At 34.9% G+C, this 21,558-nt stretch overlaps 2 protein-coding genes across 5 annotated transcripts; both read left to right on the top strand.

Moving 5' to 3' along the window:
- Nucleotides 1–2,428: 2,428 nt before the first annotated feature.
- Nucleotides 2,429–9,566, top strand: LOC105344711 (cationic amino acid transporter 4). Of its 4 annotated transcripts, none has more exons than XM_011452552.4 (5): nucleotides 2,429–2,650; nucleotides 3,764–3,911; nucleotides 5,677–7,294; nucleotides 7,874–7,982; nucleotides 9,249–9,566. In XM_011452552.4, the coding sequence occupies exons 2-5, from the start codon at nucleotides 3,865–3,867 to the stop codon at nucleotides 9,449–9,451; spliced, it is 1,977 nt and encodes a 658-aa protein (XP_011450854.2). In that variant the 5' UTR covers nucleotides 2,429–2,650; nucleotides 3,764–3,864; the 3' UTR covers nucleotides 9,452–9,566. The 4 variants fall into 4 exon arrangements, with proteins under 4 accessions (XP_011450854.2, XP_011450853.2, XP_034337068.1 ...); XM_011452551.4 differs by having other exon boundaries at nucleotides 2,429–2,891; XM_034481177.2 differs by lacking the exon at nucleotides 2,429–2,650 and having other exon boundaries at nucleotides 3,768–3,915.
- A 3,037-nt stretch (nucleotides 9,567–12,603) lies between these two features.
- Nucleotides 12,604–21,009, top strand: LOC105344712 (RING finger protein 207). The gene is made up of 16 exons (XM_034481174.2): nucleotides 12,604–12,652; nucleotides 14,161–14,433; nucleotides 14,887–15,001; nucleotides 15,400–15,544; nucleotides 15,814–15,895; nucleotides 16,021–16,096; nucleotides 16,402–16,574; nucleotides 17,141–17,282; nucleotides 17,426–17,526; nucleotides 17,646–17,744; nucleotides 17,840–18,011; nucleotides 18,199–18,384; nucleotides 18,695–18,746; nucleotides 18,846–18,963; nucleotides 19,517–19,609; nucleotides 19,855–21,009. The coding sequence occupies exons 2-16, from the start codon at nucleotides 14,237–14,239 to the stop codon at nucleotides 20,414–20,416; spliced, it is 2,313 nt and encodes a 770-aa protein (XP_034337065.2). The 5' UTR covers nucleotides 12,604–12,652; nucleotides 14,161–14,236; the 3' UTR covers nucleotides 20,417–21,009.
- The last annotated feature ends 549 nt before the right edge of the window (nucleotides 21,010–21,558 follow it).

Below are 21,558 nucleotides of genomic sequence, written 5' to 3'. Positions count from 1 at the left end.
GATACATTTTAAACTTTTAATACATTTTGATTATGATGGCAGTTGGAAATCTTGGTAACTGTTTGTACTGGTGTATTGAATTTCTAGATTCTTTGGAGCTTCATGTATACTAAAATATCATACCAGTAATTTCGTAGGCCAATAATTACAAAATGTTGTCATTTTGATCATGTTAAGTTACTGGGGAATTATAAATACAAAATTTACACTTACATTGTACATGTAATTGTTGTGTTCATGCCCGCCAAGTATAAACTATTTACATCATGACAATGTCATATTTTTATTCCTACGTTTCTAACTGCTTTTTGGTATCATTTCGCCCTGGACGACTGTCACTGCAACATTAAGACTTCTTTGTCATAGAGAAACGCTCAAAGGAATTGTGTCATGTACAGACATTGATTTTTCCATCTTTAAATATTTTTCCATCACTTCTCATTTTTCGGAAATTTCTTTCTGGAAATATCTTTCTTTCGCCTTTTTCTATTGCCTTACTTAAAACAAAACGACCATTCGATATATCGTCTAATGAAATGGTTTCAAGCAAATCTTTATAAACCCAAACTGGTTTGATATGTTTAATTCGAAACACATTTTTTATTTACTGTTATAAGACAGTCCGTGCAGAAATCTGACTGTCAAGGGTCCTTCGAATCTCACTAAAATTTTGGAGTCATATAATATTTCTTTATTTAAGACACCATGCCATTCAATGGATGAATTATATCTAGTAACTTCTAAATTCTTATAAAATATTTTGATTAAAATAATTTGATTTTTGTTTCCAAATCGAAATTCATAATAATTAAAAACGTGAAGAAAAAATGCAACTTTTTTTTTTTATCTTGGAATAATTTAATTCTGGTTGTAACGCGCTTTCTGATTGGTTAAAAAATTGTTTTATATCGTATAAAGAATGTTGCCTACGTCATAGTAAGACTAACGTCAAAAATGTATCAATACGCCCGACGTTACGTTTGAATTTTGTACAATTTTACGTCATTTTAAAGGTTAAATGACCGTTTTTATCTATAATGAAGAGTAAAAAATTAAATTATAAGCAATGAAATCAATATTTATTAGTTTTATACGATATAAAATGGTTTGAAACAGTTTACGCTTTTTTATTAACCGCTTCGCGGTTTATAAAGCGTAAACTGCCCCAAACCTTTTTATATCGTATAAAACAAATAAATATTGAATTCATTTCTTAAATAGAGTTGTATTCAAGTTATTGGTTTAAACGAATTCAAAAGAACCTATCAGAATTAGATATGTAAAAGTATACTTAATAAAGATTTTTCTTTAAGATATATAGAAAACATGAAAACAAATGGAGTATGTGGCATTTTTTCGTTTCACTTTTAAGGGACTTTAACACAATTTGAGCTCAAAATTTTAAATTTATGTTCAATGTTTGGAATAATTAATATGGGAATTCTAAATGTATTGTCAAAATGTAAAAGTCAACTATTGAGTTATAAGCAAGATACAGAGTTTGACATTCTTTGTTTAGTAAACAAAGTTCGAGCCTTTTTATTGATTACACAGGCACGTAGCATGAGGGGGGGGGGGGCTTTTTTACGCAGCAGACATTTTTATTAAAATAAATTAAAATAAAATTAACGTGGAGTTCCCCCCCCCCCCCGACTTTTCTTGGACCATGTAAAAAATTGAATAGAAAATATAGAAATAAACAGTGAAATTGAAGTTAAAAGGACAGGCCCCCCCCCCCCCCCCGGATTGGGATGTTCAGGATTTTGGAAAGAAGCGTGTTTTCCCCTTCTTCTTTTTTTTTTTTGGTCAATATTTTTGGGATTGGTCTGCCCGCCTTTCAAAAACGATGCTACGTGCCTGTTATATATGTGGTTTATTGGTATCAGTTTCAAATAAATGTTACTTTCTTCTGTTGATAATATTATTTATGAACACATTGAATCAGTTTACTTTGTTTGCCACGAGTCATTTTGTCAAAGAAAATGTAATTCTACACTTTCAATTATTTAATTATATTTATAAAAAAAAAATGCGACTCGAGCTTTGTTTACATAACCATGAATTCTTACCTCTGTATCTCTCTTATAACTTGACTTTTAACATTCTAATTTTGATCAATCGTTCAAAATGCGCATTTATACATAAAAATTAAAAAATAAAATTTTGATCCAAAATCGTGTCTAAGTCCCTTTAAATACCATGCTTTGATAAATTACATATAGAGTTTTCTCTTCTTTCCCTCCCTCTTTCATAATGCCCTTTTATACAGTCATTTAATCGTAAAGAAAAATATATTTGAGATGATAAATACATTACCTATACACAGTAGATTAACCAGCTTAAACAGGGAACGAAGATTGGTCTATTTATAAAAGTCCTCGCGGTGTCTATACATCCTTGTCTGATCCGGATATGCAGTATTTTATTATGATGTGTAGCTGGAAGATGGATTTATCGTCTCAAGTATACTCGCATTGATTTTTGTTTTCTTCGTCAGTATTTTTAAATACCCTGCCTTCGTCAGAAAATTTGACACTGTAGACTCGTTTTTCATGCATCAATGAACTCGATTTGGATTTGGCTGACTGAGAACCAGACTGGAATAAAAACATTTCCACGTTGTCATCGGACGTGGCAAACCATGTCGCTGGTGAGAATTTCTCCATCAAGCTAGCAAAGAATTGCGTTTATCTGTCAATATTTGGAGGGATTTTTTCAATTTTTATTTTGATTCGCAGACTTTTTTTCGTGTCCCTGAGTTATAAAAGTCATGCGATCTTCTGCTGATCTGACCCTGACCCAACGCTCGGTTTCTTCGGAATATTTTATCTATTCAAACAAATGTACAAATGACACAACGATATGGAAGTATTAGGATATTACTCTTGTCGGTATGCTCTCTCTCTCTCTCTCTCTCTCTCTCTCTCTCTCTCTCTCTCTCTCTCTCTCTCTCTTACCTACAAAGTTAATAGGCATATATTATGAGTTCATAAAGAAGGTAATATGTGTAGGAGGCATAATTCTCTTTTATAAGGTTATCCTGTTCACATATAAATCGGCGTACATGTAAAAGTACGTGCACTAACGCGTTTTTATTGAATAATACTGCAACATGTCGCGTAACTTCCCACACTGTATAGTTTGTACAATTGATTTACAAGGGAACACTTTCTGGTAGGCTATTATACATGTGTAACACCGCGTTTAACACACAGCCTTAAAATTTGTATATTATGTCTGTGGTTAGGGATGTATTAAAGCATTCATTGTGCTATTCTAACTCATTCAGATAGAACACTATTCTAACTCAGAATAAACTATCTTTTCTTGTTCGTGAAAGGGCTGTTTATATGTTATATCATTGCAAAATTTTGTTTTAAAATTTTTCAAGTACCGGCCATATTTAGTCGAAAGATATTTTTTTTAAATATTCCATGTTAACATTTTTCATACCGTATTTTTATTTTCAAACATATTTCATTAATAATATTATTATATTATTGATGTCTCATGCAATATAACTATTTTCACAATTTTCTAAATTTATTCTTAAACATTTTTTTTTTTTTTTACAAAAATCAATTATTCATTATCATTGATACATGTATTTAAAGTCGTCACATAAAGTCACATTAAATCTCATTTTCTGCTAAACCATTTGCAAGTCTCGCGAGATTCCGTTCTGAGAGTGATTATACCTTGGTGTGCGATTTGAATCAATACTTTATTCTGATGGAGGTAGTATCTGGCTTCTTTTATACAGGCTTATTGATTTCTGGTACTCAGCATAATTTATAGAAGAAAAAAATCGCTGCCATGGATCGTGTGGATCAACGGATGACGGACAGATGGATGGATGAATGAATGAGAGATGGAGAAATACGCTTAAAATTTATCATCTCTTATACCCTGTAAGTAAGTTTATAATGAAGTAAGTTTAGTTATTATTTATTTGTACATTGCTTTCATCTTGAAATGTTGGGTTGTAGAAAGATAAAGCTATAGAGGCAACATATGGTCAGTTTGAGGGTGTTTATAGAACATTTCCATTATACTTTGTAATAGTATACATGTGTAAATTTTCAAACTATTTTTTATCATTTTAATCCTACGATTCCACAGTAAACTCCACCTAATAGATAAATTAATGGAGACGAAACTAAAATAGTAACATATGGTACTAGATAACGGGAATAAACATCAATATTTTATCATTATCATGCTATGAATTATAGTCATTGTAATAAATGTGTATTGTTAACTTTCGAATAAAAACTTGTACATTGGTTCGTATTCGATAGAACATATTATTATCAAAACCGATTTGGTTTGACTTTTCCTATAGCGTCACGATCATTTCTGTCAGCTACGTCATGCATAAATTATACACGCCGCCGGTGTGAAAACTATATGATTGGTTAACTCCTATTTTTAGGCCGAGTTATCAGTATACGCTTATGCAATGCCAGAGCTGAAGGATTTCTCAGAAGTTTATTTCCCCCCAATATTATTCATTCAAAATCGACTATCCCGTATGTTTAAATTCTGTGCTAAACTCTCTCTCTCTCTCTCTCTCTCTCTCTCTCTCTCTGTAAACGGGCGTTAAATCATAGCCTCAAGCTACGGTCCAGAGTACGGCGTTATAAAAATTATAATATTTAAAAGTTGCATGTGCTAAGCGTTCATTTCATGTAAAAACCGTAAATGTATTATGCACATGTATTACCTACTAACTTGCCAGTCAAAGTGATAGGTATGAATTCCTCGATTTCTACACCTTTCGATCGGCAATCGACAGTCAATAAAAGTATTGAACGATGGTGTGAAAGAACGAGACGGAGAGTGGAGAGTGCAAGGGGTTTGTACATGTGCGTCTTCATTAGGCAAGTGTCCGATTCGTTTCTCTTCTGTTGCCCTATCACTTTCGGTGTAAATATATATACTAAAATATCCACAAACCATTTACTGCAGATTTCTTTATTTTACCTGTCTCTGAACCCCCGATCACCCGCTCCATACATGAACACTGGTTTGTTTACATAGATAAAAAATACAGTTCTTGATCCGCTTTCCGAGTACGGTTAAAGGTTGTTTAATAGGAGAAAGTTTGGGGCGGGTAAAGCTACAATTATTAACAGTAGTAAATAAATGAAGAATTATTTAAATGGATTATTTGCACAAAATGTGGTATGGTATGATGTAAATATTTTTAAAAAATAGTGTTATTTTTATACGCGGCAAATTGCCGTAAAGTTTTTTTGTACATGTAAGTATTGTATGCACTGTAGCTTTATATTTTCTAACCCAAAATTTATACACAGAGCTACAGCTATATATATATATGTTATGTAATCGTATGTATTGTTTTATCACAAGTGTACACTTTCGAAAAATAGCCCAATTTCGACAGTCACGAGTACCCATGTGAATTTTTCATTCTCTGATATGTTGTTGTTCTGTCCGTGCATAATTTAGTCTTAGTTAACCAGCAGCCAATCAGCGGTAAGCTGAATCCACCAATAAAAAAACTGTGGTTAAGGTGCGGGTATTGTTTATGTATGACGTAGCTGAAAAAGTTGAACGCGACGCGATCGGAAAAGTCAAACCAAATCGGTTTTAGTAATATTGCATGTATGCATTTCTTTTCTCCCCGATAATTGGAAATGTTTGCTTCAGAATTGACAACATGGGAATGTCTTCCAAACTCAGTGACGTGTGGGTGACCTTAAATCGGAAGAAAACCGTCACGGAGGACTTCCACGAGACCCCCCTCAAACGATGCCTCAGCACCCTGGACCTGACCCTCCTCGGTATCGGGCACATGATAGGGGCTGGAATCTACGTTCTAACGGGAACTGTTGTGAAAGATCTCGCCGGGCCGTCAGCTATTCTGTCATACGTGTTCGCGGCGTTTGCTGCAATTTTGGCTGCACTGTGTTACGCAGAGTTTGGGGCGCGTGTACCTAAGGCTGGATCCGCCTACTCGTACACCTACGTGACGCTGGGTGAGATATGGGGGTTTATCATTGGCTGGAACATCCTATTGGAACATCTTCTAGGAGCATCCTCAGTCGCTAGGGCATGGAGCGGCGGTCTAGACTCTTTATTTAACGGTGCAATTAAAAACTCAACGCTTACAAACATAGGATATCTGAGTCATAATAATGTATGGATATCGGACTATCCGGACTTTGTTGCATTTGCAGCGACTCTAATGGTTTTCTTCGTGGTGGCTACGGGTGCTAAGTTTGCTATGAACTTCAACAATTTTTTCACAGTCATCAATTTGATTGTGATAGCCATTATAATTGTTCTTGGGTTTTACTTTGCCGATGTGAAAAACTGGACTGATCACGGAGGATTCTTTCCGTACGGATTCGGTGGAACGTGGGCGGGAGCCGCCACGTGTTTCTACGCCTACATTGGATTTGAGGGCGTGGCAACTGCTAGTGAAGAAGCCAAAAATCCCGAAAAGTCCGTTCCCATAGCAACCATATTGTCTTTAGGAATCGTCACCGTTTTATATGTACTGGTGACCTGCGTTTTAACTTTAATGGTCCCCTACACCGACGTTAATCCGACTGCAGCATTTCCATTTGCATTCGCCCAACAAGGCGCGGAATGGGCGAAATATGTCGTTGCCCTAGGTACTTTATTTGGAATTACGACTTCATTGTTGGGTGGAGCCTTTTCTTTACCAAGAGCGGTCTATTCCATGGCTTCTGATGGCCTGTTGTTCCAAATCTTTGCCTACGTTCATCCAAAAACACAGACTCCGGTTTGGGGGATTCTTTGCTTTGGATTCATCTCAGCTCTAATGGCTCTTCTCTTCGAAATAGAGACCTTAGTAGAATTTATGTCCATTGGGACCATTCTTGCGTACACAATCGTTGCTGTATCGGTGATCATACTCCGATACGCCCCGGTCCATAAATGCCAGTTTAAGCTAAAACCTCAAGAAGAAGCACCTGCTGCTGATGACGTCAGTTTGGGTGAAAGCAGTTCAATCATAAAGAAATCAAAAAGTCATGACGATTTTGGCAGGCTGAAAGATCACTTAAAACATTTACCTTTTTTAAAATCCTTTGATCCCGGAAATGCCACCATTATGGCCATCTTGGTTATGTTGGTGGCGATTATTTGTTTTTGTGCTGTTTTGGTGCCCGGGTATCAATATTTGGCAGATGGTGCTTGGTGGGCTATTTGTTTAGAGATCATCTTTGGTGCAGTAATCGTCCTTTGCTTTTTGACTCTGATAGCCCATGAAAAGAACGACGCCTTCCTCACGTTTCAGGTAAGTCTGGTTAAACGGGTGAACAATGATAGAGTTTTTCTGTAAACTGGGGGGAAAAATAAGTGTATTTCCTTATTAACATGATTTAACAGGAAAACTTTTAGTGCGGTCGTGTGATAACTGATCTCAATAAATGAGTTGCTTTGTTAAGTTTTCTACAAGCACCAGATTTCATATTTGATGTGATTTTAGAGTTTTAGATAGCATAGTCCAAAAATGAAATGATCTATTTATAGACATAGACGAAACCGCATACCTATAAGGAGATTATTTCTAGAGCAATCAAATCGGCAGTTTTCAAAAAAAATTAAATTGTGTAATAATACACTGAAAACGATGATGTAATTCAGTTATGTTATAGGCATTAGGAAATCAATGCAGTACCTATGTACAGTAACTACCATATTGAAATATTCGGAAAATTCATCAAATATTTTTGTAGCAAAATAATTCTGGGACTAAGTCCGTAGGTCTTGTTGCTGTCATTTTTATTTCTTTGTTCAATTCTCCGTCGCAAACGGTGGGAAACGATCGGAAACCTTGAATAATACAGGCCCTGTATTTTTTATCTGGTTACAGATTCCCTTTGTACCGCTCATCCCCTGTCTCAGCATCTTCTGTAACATAACTCTGATGATGAAACTCAACTATCTAACTTGGATACGGTTAGCCATCTGGCTGGCTCTCGGTAAGACACAGTAATTGAGAAGATGGATATTTTATTTCCATGCAAAGATGCTTGCTGTGATTGCCGCGAAATGAAGCAATCACAGACCTTGATATTTTTCAGACGTACCGTTTTTGAGATCGTTTGTAATACCGTATACTTGTATTTCTATAGTGCTGAAATATTTCAGAAAAAAAAGGTTGGACACTCAATCGGGCCTTCTATGATACATGAATTTTAGTATTCCAGTATTCCATTAACTAAATGTCTCAGATATCATACTCATAGTTTGTCCATGCATGTATTGAGATAAATCACTTAAAAATTTTGTTCTACACTATACGTGTATGATGGATAATATTTTTTAAAAACCATAGGCATATGACATTTTATATTCTTCTCGTAACAAAAAAAAACCCCTCTGTGTTATTAGGTAATAACGAAAAATTATATAGAACTTCAGATGTGTATGCGTTAAATTACTATCAGCTTTCCATTTGCTAAACTATAGCGATTGGCAAAGCCAAGTGCAATTTCAATACACGGAAAATTCGCATTGGAATGAAAATGTAGGCAAACCCCCCAGGGTAAAGAACGGTTACGGTAGCAATAGTTCGTGAAATTGCAATCACGACCTTCGGTAAACGACAATCCCTGGGTGTTTAAAAAATTAACTTCAACTATGATGAAGTACTGTCACGAGCTACGGATATGAACGCCAATTTCCACAGAAATCGATTTCGTGACTTTGGCTGTGAGATTGACCTAATATGCCGACGTCAGCTGTTGAAATTTCAGTAAAAATTGAGTTTTAGTAACAATTTGTTAAACAGTTTGTCGCCCTGTAAATTGATACGGGAAAAAATTATGAAACATATTATTGTCACATATGTTTTTAATAGAGTGATTGTTAAAGCACAAAAATACTAGATGTGATGTTTCTAACATCGATTTTGTTTGCATGTAACATTAACCATATCCTGAATATATAATGAAAGTGAGAAATTTTTTCAATCCTTGATTGATTCACTCGTTTTCTCACTAATCCATTTAATCATCTGTCAATTGCATAATTGTAATACATGTGTCTTTAACTAATTAACAATTTTTAATTGTCAATGAGTCCATGATTAGAAATGGACTCATTGACAATTAAAAATTGTTAATTAGTTAAAGACACATGAACTAAGTATTCCTTGATAACTTTTTTTCAAGGGCACACGTGTGCATGGAAAAGTAGTGCGACTACATCGTACTGAAACATGGCCGTCTGGTTGTTAATTTCAGGGTTGATCCTGTACTTTGCTTACGGGGTGTGGAATAGTCGGGAGAGGCAGACGTCACAGTACGGTGAAATCGTGGGATACACTGGGGACGCCAGCGTCTCGTGCAGTACCATCAGTAAAATGGAGGAAGAGGTCGTAGAACCGCAGCCTAAACGCGCCGAAGGCGAACAGGTTCACCTAGGCGCCGGCATGGACGGATTTTGATCATACTTCTATTTTTTATATCATGACTTACAAATGGGCATTTTTGGTACCAGTGTCAATAACCGATGAAAAAATTAGATGAAATGCACTGATGACCATTATTAGTCAGTGCACAGGCATAGAACGGATCATCTGCAAGATTAACAAGGGAGACAATTGCAATATATAACGATCCATTCAAGAATGTTTGCGGTCTGGAAAATCTGAGTTTGGGGGTTGTTAATGTTGTTCAATAGAAAGAAATTAATTCATTTTTAATTTTAATGGTGTTTTTGTTTAACAGCTGAAAGCTACTCCAAAAAATCTTCGCCAAATATCCCGGCAACCTCTCTGACATGCGTCCTGATAGGCGTGAGGGCTCTAGGACCTAAACATATAGACTGATACTAGTGTATGTTGTGTTATTGGCTTAAAAGAAAATATTGAGGGAAATTGTTAATACTGATACATTATAAAAAGATAAGATGTGGCATATGACTTTATACTATTATCTATCGGATCGCTTCGCTCCTTGCCTTAGGAATAAAATTAAATATTTATACAGTACCGAGGGTGATCCGAATAGCAAGCGCAAACCGTATACGATATACTAGTATTTAGTGGCGCTAACATGGTAGATATATATAGATTGTAGATATGCTAGTCATAGATCATACAATATACATTAGATTATATATATTTTCGTGTATTGGTTTTAGAATGCGTCTTTTTGGGGGTGTTACATAATAAGTAGTACATATCGTTTGTAGATGTTAGGTTTTGTCATTATGAATCCCATTTTTATATTATTTCGTCTGACGTTAAACTCGTGATTATCGCCAAAATGTTATTGTTAATTTATTCCAAATATATATGTATAATTATTAACACTGTTGTTCTGAATAAAATTATCTTAACCATCCAGGTGTGATCGTTGTTTTTATTTTAAATCATTTTAATTTGATTTTTTTTTTTTTTTTTTTTTTTTGTAATTATGATTTATGTTCATTATATAAGAGGACATTTGGAGTTATATAATGTAAATGTTATATCGGTAAATTAAAGCATGTATATCCTGCACATAAATCACGTTTTAGTCAAATATTGAACTTACACATAACTTTTGGTAAGGTAAATAAGCTACTGACAATGCACAAAGTTGAGTTAAATATATACTGTACATGTACCATATGAGTATAGGGTTAGCAAGCTATGAGTAAGTAATGAATTTAAAATCTTCTTGACACCATTATCAATCTTGAATTATAAAATAGAGGAAAACAACGGCGCTATGCCGAATATTTAAGAAATATTTTGTAATTACAATGCTAGTATAAATATAATATTCCTCTTGGATAAATGCGTACAGTTAGGAGTTGAAGTTGGGCGTCGGGTTATTTTCTTAGCATTGACGTCAACATTTTTCCTTTGAAGTTGGGTATTGTTATAACAAATAGCAAAGTCAATAAAAGTCCGATTTGATGATTCAATGACCCGAACGTCACATTGGTGTATTTTTATACATGTGTATAAATACACGTATTCTATGAACAATAATAGGATGTAGGATTATGTTGCAACTAACACGGATTTGTAATTTATTTATAAACCAAAGTCAAGGATATAATCACTCATTTCTCAGATAAATGTACGTTTACTTGTTGATGGCAGGCGCGTAGCATCGGGGGGGGGGGGGGGGGGGGGCAGGCCCCTCCTCCCCCTCCCCACTTTTTCTCGCACCGAATAATTTTCTTAAATTTACATAGTAAAAATTGAATTATCATGGAGTTGCCCCCCCCCCCACTTTTTTGGGAGTATGTAAAAAATTGGAATAGAAATGAGAGAGAAATGGAAGTTATAAGTTATAGATGTACGCCCCCCCCCCCCCTACTTTTTTGGGAGTATGTAAAAAATTGGAATAGAAATGAGAGAGAAATGGAAGTTATGAGTTATAGATGTACGCAGCCCCCAGCCCCCGCCCCCCCCCCCCCCCCCCCCCCCCGGATTAGGATTTTGAAGATTTTGGGAAACTTCCTTTTCCCCCTTTTTTTTTTTTGGCTTGTCAAGATTTTTTGGATGAGTTTGCCCCCCACTTTCAAAATCGATGCTACGTGCCTGGATGGTGCATTATGTACAATGCTGTCCTCGCCCATCGATACCCCAAACTACATGTAATATTGCATGTGTATTTCGTGTTTAAAAGTTCCGCCTTTGCCGTTTTCTTGAAACATCTTAATTGTGCACATGAACATGATAAAAGGGCTCAGATATATGTTGGTACAATGACTGTTGCCCAATCTTATGGCGTTTGTACTGCATGTGCAAGGAAACAATAAGATTATTTCGTGGATGCTAATTTTCGTGCATTGTCGTCTTTTCACACATGTCACATGTTCATGTACATGGACGTTGATAGGATTAACAGAGTGAAAATAATCTTTTACTGTATGAAATGTTTCCCTTGGGTATGACATACCCTCTCCCCGTAACTAGCGTTGAGTACATTATAGTCCAATTGGTTCATTTTTCATCTGGTCCCATCTTTGATTTGATGAAACTGTACATTGCAGCACTGACAAGCGGCACACCCCCGCCCACAATTTCGATTACCTCCTACCCTCCAACCACAGGCACTTTATCATACATGGGTCATCCCCTTATTTTTACGGTAATGAGAAGGAGTTGGCGGAATGATCCTTGGCTACTCTCATTCAATTTTACTGATGTTTCAACGACGGAATGATGAAATACATGTACATGTATGTTAACTAAGATTTCATTTTCCACAGCACCTGCAATTTGCTCCCATCGTCTGGACCATATTGAACTGTAGTATAGTGAGGTAGTGAGGGACGTATATACTAGTATATACGCCCCTGAGTAGTATATACGTCCCTGGTGTCGTTAAAGCGCGGATCCAGCATTTTTTTTAATGGTGGGGTGTTCAAAAAATATTTAATTTTATTTTCAAGGGAAATGTGTAGTCCGATGCCTAATTTCGTAACTACACTAATTGAATTTAAGAAGTTTGAATTTTCTTCTGGAGGGGTTCGGACCTCCTCCTCCCCCCCCCCCCCCCCCCCCCCTTCCCTGGCCCGACTGCTCTAGATCTGTGCATGATTAGTCACTTAACTCGTCTTGGGTTTTTTGCATCGGGCTCGGAATACTCAAAGGTTCTCAGTTACATGCCCATTTATGATATGATTTGACGGAAAAGAAAAGGTATGAAGATTCATAAAATGTGTAATTTTAACGATAATGGGGGAACAAGTATGCACGCATAATAGCTTCTTGTAAAATAATCATGACGGGAAATTTATGAGGTATGGAAATGCCACAGTGTTACTGTGTAGACAGGGCGTTACAGGTAAAAGTGACTCGGATGTTTACCCCCGTGTATGAAAAAATACAAATCGTTGATTTATGTATGTATTTTAACAGCATATATGATACTAGTTACATTCTGTAAGAGTATGCACAAAATCGGATCAGACAGTGAACCACGCATTTTGCAGAACTTACCATGGTCATAGGTTAAATTTTTGTCCAAAGTAGTATTAGTACTGAAATTCTTTCGAAGTCTACCTAATGTTTACATGTATTATAGACAGATGAGAGTATGGAATGTTTACACATTATATTTTTATCCTTTGTAAGCCGTAGTAAGATTAAATGCAACTGGGATAGTTTGGATGATGTCGAGGTGGTTAATAAATGTTAGGCTATTCTCTTTTGAGAAGTAGAAAGGCATAGCCTACATCCAAGACTATGCCTGTCCAGTGTCCACTTCTCAAAAGAGAATACATATTAGGCATGATTCAGGCATCATATTACAATATTCACTAACTATTGATCCTTTACCTTACAACAAACTTTTGATGTCAAGACCTGTGTCAAAGCTTTATATACATTAAAAAGACCACCAGAAAATACTTACTATAGTCTGTCCCAAGTTATTGCTTCCATCAATTTTTGATGATTTTTAATAAAAATACACATACATGTGAAAGAAATACAATTGAAATCGATGAAAGGGAATATATCCAAGATATCTTCATTGAACAATTATCCCTTTTCACTCATAAAATTTTACAGGAACGAAAACAATTTTCTTACGGAGATTTATAATGGGGAATGTTTACATCTTTTCTCCATTCGGAATACACTCGGAATACGTTGCACAATTTTTTAACGTTATCATCCGGGCTTATTAATGGCTGATGCAATGCAAAATCTCTGTAGACTTTCAATTTTTGGATGTGTATTGAAACCTGAAGCGGTAGAGGGGGCGTTTCAAAACAGATAATCTGGACATTTTTCATATTAGTGGATGAACGTAGTTTGAGCACAAAGGTATTTACTATTATTGAAATATCATGCAAAAAGTGATGGAAGCAAAAACTCGGGACAGAGTATAGTATGTGTTCTGACTGAAAAGCAAACAATATTGATGATTGATGACAGTATTTACAAAATCTAATAAAGGAAAGTTTTCACTTCAGAGCTATTAATACAATTATTTATACAGAATTATTGGAATGGTTTAAGACATCACAACATTTAAAGAAGATAATCAACCCCATTGAAAAAAAAATTATTGATGTACTTGGTTTAGCACAGTGTTGTAAATTTTGTGGAACAATTTATGGGAAAAAGAAAACTTTCTTTTTGGACTAACCAGTTTATAAATTGCACTGTCGACTGAGCATATTGAAAAATTCTTTTTGTAGATGGCTGCTAAAAAAAGAAAAGATGTTTAGATACAGATGACAGTGCTGAAGAAAAAATACAAAGGTATCGGGTTCAATGAAGATGTCGGGCGACATATTTCAGTCCCTGGAAAACAATACCAGCATTGATGTGACGAAATGGAACCCGCTACAGTGCTACCTCTGTAATGAGAAGTACAACGACCCCTGCATTTTGTCATGTTACCATAGCTACTGCTCGCAGTGCCTGAGGGGCAGGGCCACAGACAACAGACTAAGCTGTCCACTGTGTGGGTAAGGTTAAACTGTATAAAAAAAAAACACTGACAAAAACAGATGCGTAGCTGTACATGATATCTTCTACATCTAAAATAAAATTAGATATCCAAATCTGAAATAAATATATTCTGATGGTATAAAGCTACATTGAAGTTCTTACTACTTGTAATTTGATTATACACACATACACATGTTGTTAACATGGATGTGATCTTTCAGCGGAAACACAGATTTCTGCAAATTTAAAAGTCATATAGCCATTCTTAAAATCAATGCCAACCTCAGACTGATTTGATTTCTTGTCCTCCGCCAATCACATCTCTGTATTGATTTACGTAGTTTGCTAAACTACCCCATGTTGTACCAACTTCTGTATATACCGGTATACAGATTAAATACATGTAACTAATAAAGCCTTTCTAATTATTTATTTTCAAAAAAGAAATTGGCAATGCTATATTTTTTCAGGTGTGTAACAAGCCTAAAGGATAATGAATCTATGCCCTCCTCCGATCACCTGATGAAATTCTTGGTGGATCAAAGTTCTCGGGAGGATCTGGAACCATGCGCCAACTGTGATGAGGTTTGCATTGTCAAATTGAAATATTTTCAGATAATATATACACTTTAATAATCACAGAAATTATTTAAGTATCAATGGTAAATGCATTTACTTTATGTGGAAACATATAAAATCTTTTTATATATTGTACAATGTATGTAGACAATATCTTCATACATTATATGTGCATATAAGAGTTATGTCTATTACATTGTATATCATTATATAATTCAATCAGTTAATCGGACTGTTTAGAATAACAATTTTCTAGAGTATAGCTATAGTATGCATATGATGAAAGATTCTAAGGTTCTATGTATTTTTGTCATTTCCTTTAACAATTTAATTTTTGCCTAGGTTTTACCTAGTTTGCAGTTACATTCCAATTTCTGGTTAGACATATATTTTTCATTGAATAGATTTCGTCCGAAATGTTTTTCTGCAACACCTGCTCCCAAGCACTGTGTCTCCATTGTCGCACGGAGACCCACAAAGCCAAAATGTTCGCTAGTCACGATGTGATCAATCTGTCCAAGAGAACCAAGGAGGTCCACAGAGAATGCTGTAAGGCATTTATTTGATAATGATTAATATACATTAGAGCAAATTCAATAAAAGTAGGAGGTGGCTGGCTAAATTTGGAAATTCACTTGTACCGGTAGATAATTATACTGGATGGAGACTTGCTACAAGAACTTAATTTTTAGTACTAAGTTTACAATAATCAGACGTGAATTTGGATTTTACAATTTTGAACTTGCATAAATATATTTGAAGTATGAAATTCAAAACAGTACTTAGTAACTGATTTTTTTTCCTTTCTTTTTTTTCAGTGATTCACAGAGAGCCCTACATCTTGTTCTCCACAGAGAAGAAAACCATGCTGTGTATCAACTGTTTCAGAGACATGAAAATGTAGGTTGGCATCATAGATAAAAGGCGGGTCATTTCAAAATGGGCTGTAACAAGAAATTGGTGTTTAAATTCATGAATGTTGTTATTATTTATTAATATTGTGAATGATGGATTATGATTGACAGGGAAAGTCGTTCACACTGCATGGATCTGGAGACAGCTTATGCCCAAGGGTGTAAGAAACTGGATCAAAGCATGCAGGTAAACACTAAACACCTGTATATGCTAAATTGGATTGTTCAAGTAAAAGTACTGACAATTGTGTCGGTTAACCTTCACTTTTATTTCAAACCTAAACTTTAATAATTGTAAGAGATTTTAAAGGACTTTAGCTAAACATATACCAATAATTTTCTCGCCTGTAATCTTGGTGATTTCAAAATCTCCTTCTATACCCGTAGGCACACCAAAAATAACGTACCGGTACAGTACATTATGTTTTTGCAAGGTCATACTTGTAAAACTGCAATTAGTCTTTGTGAAACTGCAATCAATCTTTGTTTCAGGCTGTAAGAGAGCTGCAGAACTCAGCCCGAGACACCATCTTCCTTCTGAAGGCTCTTCTCTCCGAAATACAGAAAAGTTCTGAAGATGAAAAAAAAGCTGTCACCGATTTGTATGACCTGATGATGGAAAAAATCACAGAGATGAAAACAGAACTTCTCAATGAAGTGGACAGGTACATTTATCAGTGTTTGATGACTCAAATGACTACTTTACAAGTACATATTTTACAAGAAGCTAAGTTGGTTTTAAGTGTAACATACATGTACATACACTGTATGTATTTAGAATTGAGAAATGTTAAATTGACCATACATGTGGATAGTTGGTAATTGGATGTAAGAGTAGAGATGAATTTCCTGTAAATAATTCAAAGGCAAATAAAAGTGTTTAATATTTTGAAGTCATTATTAAAAAATTGCTAGCAAAATAATGCTATTTTTCTATTTTGCAATCAACATGCAAAAACTTGCACTGCAGAAACTAAGAGTTTATATACAGTATCTATTAAATATATTTATATAGAAAGGTAATTCTAAATGGATAAATATAAGCTTAATCTCACCTTGGTAAAGCCAGTACAATTTTCTGTGGAGTAAGCAAATTCTTGTTTCCTAAGAGCTGATAGTTTAAATGTTATCAGCTTTAATAAATCTATTGTTGTAAATTTCCCAGATTTTAAAGGTTGGACTTACATGTACCAAATGATAGAAAATTTATTTATTCATTTTATTTTGACAGGCAATACCAAGAAAAGGAGAAAATTTTCAAGAAGGAGTTATCCACCTTGAGCACATTATTACCCACCCTACACACCCACCTAGTCACATGTTCAGCATTCACCAGTTCAGCCAATCGATTCGAATTTCTAGATTTGGCTTATGTAAGAATATTTTCATGTAGATTTGTATTCAATTATTACATTTTCAATTTATTGAGAGTTAATTTTTTTTTGTTCAAAGAATAAAATGTGTACGGTATTCCCATGACATAAGAGTTCAAATTTTTCATCATTTTCCCCCCCAGATCTTAATGGATCGTCTGAAATCTATTATAAATCAACAACACCCCCTCCATCCCTCGCAGAGTGGACAGATTACTACTCACTACAAAGTGCAATACTCCAAGTAAGATCAGTGCAATTATGACATTATTGCCAATTAAAAGTATGTTGAAACAAGACGTATCTACCAGTAGGTTGTTTTTTTGCAGCATTTATAATCCTTTATTTTTGGGTTATTTTCAGGTGTTTGGAGCCACTGCTGTTCCCTTCTAGAGTGCCCGGCCCTCTTGGTAACATCACCGCATCCCCACCCCTCACAAACTCCACCCCCAGCATTCCAAGGTACAGGTCATGTAAATAGAAGAGTAATGCAGCTTACTCAGGCTATAATTTCATTTTTGATGAATAATTTTGTTGAATTCCTGGTTTATATTCAGTTCCATGTCGATGACCACCACCCTCACCACGTGCACCATGAACTCGCGGCAGCACTGTAGCGGCGGCTCTGTTCAGTACGGGCGACGAGGCTATACTCTGCCCAAGATATCCTTCATTGACTCCAAAAGCACCTTTGCAGACCACTGTGGAGAATTTGAAACTTCCCATAAGGTAAAATTTTTATACTCCCTTGAAAACATTATTTAGAAATTTCCTAAAATCAATTGATAATTTTTTTAACTTTATTTACTCCGTTTTGAGAAATAAGAAATTCACCATTTTTCCATAAAAATGTATCCACATTTTATTGTTTTCACAATCTCAAATTACTCATGCACAATCTTTGCCTCATTTTTAGCTTTATTGTCAGCGGATTGAGAAACTAAAGTACAATGTCCAGGAGTTACAGCGAGACCTGACCCTGAGGCGATGTCTGATCAAGACATCTGCCTTGTCTGACCTACAGGAGGAGATCACAGACTTACAGAAAGACCTGGATAATCTGTTCCTCCTGACAGAGAATAAACAGCCATCTCTGGAGAAGGTCTGTAGTCTGTAAAATTACTGTAAATATATTACTGGGTGTATTTAGCATGTACAGTATTTGGTCAAAAAATATTTTTTCATATGGTTATTAGTAGAACAGATTTGACGTTAAAAGCACAATTTTTAATGCACTCATTTATGTGCATATACATGTACATGGATGACATTTGGCAATGTACTTGATGAAGTGGAAGCCGCTTTCTGCCAAAAATGCGAAACAGAATACATTGCAAAATGTATAAGTTTACTATAAAACTCTCCCAAAAATGAAATACATAACCTAATGTTATATGATTTTTTATTTACAGCATTGGGAGGAGGTTATAAAAAAGATGGCAACAGAACAGGAAGTGTTCAAAGGTGAGGTGTTTCACATTGCTCTAAGTATAGGGTCCAAACATTTTATGTTGCGTTTACCAGTACAGAAAAAGGTAACACTTCTTATTTTTTTTCATGTAGGTCAACTGAGTGATATTTTGAGACTGAAGCAGGAGACTGGCCACATGAACACCATTCTGACACAGCTGGGCTCCTTCGTCAAGTCTATCGCCTCGGTTACTGAAAGACTGGCTCCAAAGTAGGATTCAGCATCCATTTTATATATTTCATTATTTGAAAATACAGGGCTGTGTTTTATGATAGAACTTACCACCAAATTGATGAATGCTTATTAATTATAAATTAATCAGTGATTTTATTTATTGACCAGTAAATATAACTGTATATATCAAAATAGTTGTTAAGAAATGGTTTAATACGGTATATATTTTATTTGTTAAAGATCATTCAGTGGATCAAATTCTTTATTTTTTAAAACACAGCTTAGGGTTTAATTCTTGTTAATTTATTATTTATCAGAACATCCTTTGAGGTAAATTTTAGACTGATCCATTACTTGAAATTCGTTGAAATTGAAGTAATTTTATATCATCTGGTATGCAACTGGTAATCAACTTTCATTTAGCCGAGGTCATGTCATTATCAACATGGCATGGATAAAGTAGGAAGGAGGGGGTGTTTTAGTCCTTTTTGGATAGCTTCAACTCATTTTTATGTAACATAAATTTGGAATTGATTTAAAATATTTTACAATATTATAAAAATGATTTTACAATGTTTTTTTTTTCAAGGCTGACCCAATCAAGTAAGGAAAGTGACCAAGACAGCAACATAGCCGCCATGTTTGAAGAGATCAGTACAATGCAGCCAGACTCACAGCACAGGTATGTACTTGTGTGGTCAAATATACTATAAAAGTACCTGTATTGTTCTTGATTAGTTAAATGCTTCTTAGTTACAGTTCTTACCCTGGTTTCATAAAAATTTGTTGAATACAAATTTTTGGGGATTTCGTTGTCGAGTTGATCTTGAAATCTAATGTCGATTGAAGTGCAGTTTCTGATATCTTTTTCGATAACCTCTATCATTTTAATTTGAATCGATATTAAATTTTGCTTTCCTGATTTAGAGTTGATGCTATCCGCATAGCAGAGGAAGAGAGAGAAACCCTCACTGCTGTAAACAGAGTTAATCCCCTTGATGAGGAGCTGATCAAAACAAAGGGTCTGTTAAAAGCACCTTCGGCACGAAGAGAAGGGATTTCAAGGCGTAATTCTACAAAGAGGGACTCTCGGGAATTAAAAGATACATCATCTGCAGATAGTTCGCCTCTGAAGGATGCTGAACCATCAGTCCCTCAAAAATCCAATGATAAATCTGCAGAAAAGACAGGGGCCAGCAAAGGAGCTGAAAATTTTCCCAAGGAGGATATTGGAAACCCAGATGATGTTAAAAAGAACTTGGTCATGTCCATGGAAGACTTGTGTAACAGTGACGTTTTGTATAGCCAATGTCCAGACACTGAAAAGTCCCATGTAGATACAGATGTATCCAAAATCAATGAGTCAGTAGATGGTACAGATACTAGCAAAAGTTGTGTACCAAATGTAGAAATCACAGACTGTAGCAATACATTGGAAGGAGATAAGGCATCAGTTATAACAGAGATCCTTGAAGATGTAAAAGGTTAACTGAAGTTAATTTATATACATTGCAGGTTGTTCATCTTTGAAACTTGTGCCAAATGTTTTAATATTTGGGGTGGGATGGGGGATTGGGGATATTGTTTAGGGTGGTTGTGTGTTGTGTAAAGTCAAGTTTACTTCATATTTTCATGAAGACAAGTTGTTAAAATTTGTTTATTTAAGATTTGTTAATCAAGCGAAGGGTATTAAAGAATCCACATACCGCATCATATGTATTTATGTACTGTGTACATGTATATAATGTTAAAGTTGTTTGTACTTTCCATTTTATAAAATAATAAGAAATGGAATATTTTTGCATGTACATGTACATTTTGTACTGTATTCATACATGATCTGTTATGTATGACATGTATACCGGTACTATTGATACACTATGTAAAACTGGAATGATAACAATTTTATACTTGGCAGAAATCTGTTTTTACATTGTTTATGTACATGTATACACTTTCACTTAAATGAGCAATAACTTATACAAAGATACATGTAGAAAATGATATTATTTTTGTATGAATAATCTTGGTCACTATAAGTCTGGTAAAGCATCTGATGATTTTATAAACATTGATAAATGAGATGTGTTTATTGGGGGAAAATACATTAACTTTCTAGTCTGTTATTACATGTACCAGTATTCATGTATCAAGCATACTCTAGAAGCCAGGGGTTTTTTTTTCTTTTTTCTTGTTTTTTTTTATAATCAGGTACATTTGTACCATGCTTGAATTTGGTCCTTATTAATTTTGTTAGTTACAATTATGACACTGCAGGGAGTAGTTTTACAATGGAAAAAAAACCCAATGTGTTTTGTGTTATAATTCTATTTTTTATTATTTCTTTTTTAATTGTTTACTTTATCAGGTGCAAGGATAACTTCCTGTGTTGATACTCTTACCAAGAATTTAGAGTGAAATCGTTGTCTGACAATTAATCAGTCTATCTGATCAGGGATATATATAGAATAATTATGGTATATTCGGGGTTTTCTTTTCGCGTGATACAAAATTTTCGAAAATAGGGGACAACAAATTTTTATTTGCGTATGTCATCATCTGCTATTTAAAAGGTATCTTAAAGCAAGCAATACTGTACATGATTTTTGCGTTTTGAATATTTAGCGATGT

This window comes from Magallana gigas, chromosome 3 (assembly GCF_963853765.1).
Source record: "Magallana gigas chromosome 3, xbMagGiga1.1, whole genome shotgun sequence".
NCBI classification, from domain to species: domain Eukaryota; kingdom Metazoa; phylum Mollusca; class Bivalvia; order Ostreida; family Ostreidae; genus Magallana; species Magallana gigas.
Note: the sequence above shows the minus strand (reverse complement) of the source record. Positions and strands in the feature narration are given on the sequence as shown.

Coding starts and splice junctions, on each gene's coding strand:
- LOC105344711 (XM_066078870.1), top strand. CDS start 3,861: ATGAATGAGAGATGGAGAAATACGCTTAAAATTTATCATCTCTTATAC. Junction 3,932..5,676: donor GTAAGTAAGTTTATAATGAA/GTAAGTTTAGTT, acceptor TGTTTGCTTCAG/AATTGACAACATGGGAATGT. Junction 7,983..9,248: donor AGCCATCTGGCTGGCTCTCG/GTAAGACACAGT, acceptor TGTTAATTTCAG/GGTTGATCCTGTACTTTGCT.
- LOC105344712 (XM_034481174.2), top strand. CDS start 14,237: ATGAAGATGTCGGGCGACATATTTCAGTCCCTGGAAAACAATACCAGC. Junction 18,964..19,516: donor ACTGAAAGACTGGCTCCAAA/GTAGGATTCAGC, acceptor TTTTTTTTCAAG/GCTGACCCAATCAAGTAAGG. Junction 19,610..19,854: donor CAGCCAGACTCACAGCACAG/GTATGTACTTGT, acceptor TTCCTGATTTAG/AGTTGATGCTATCCGCATAG.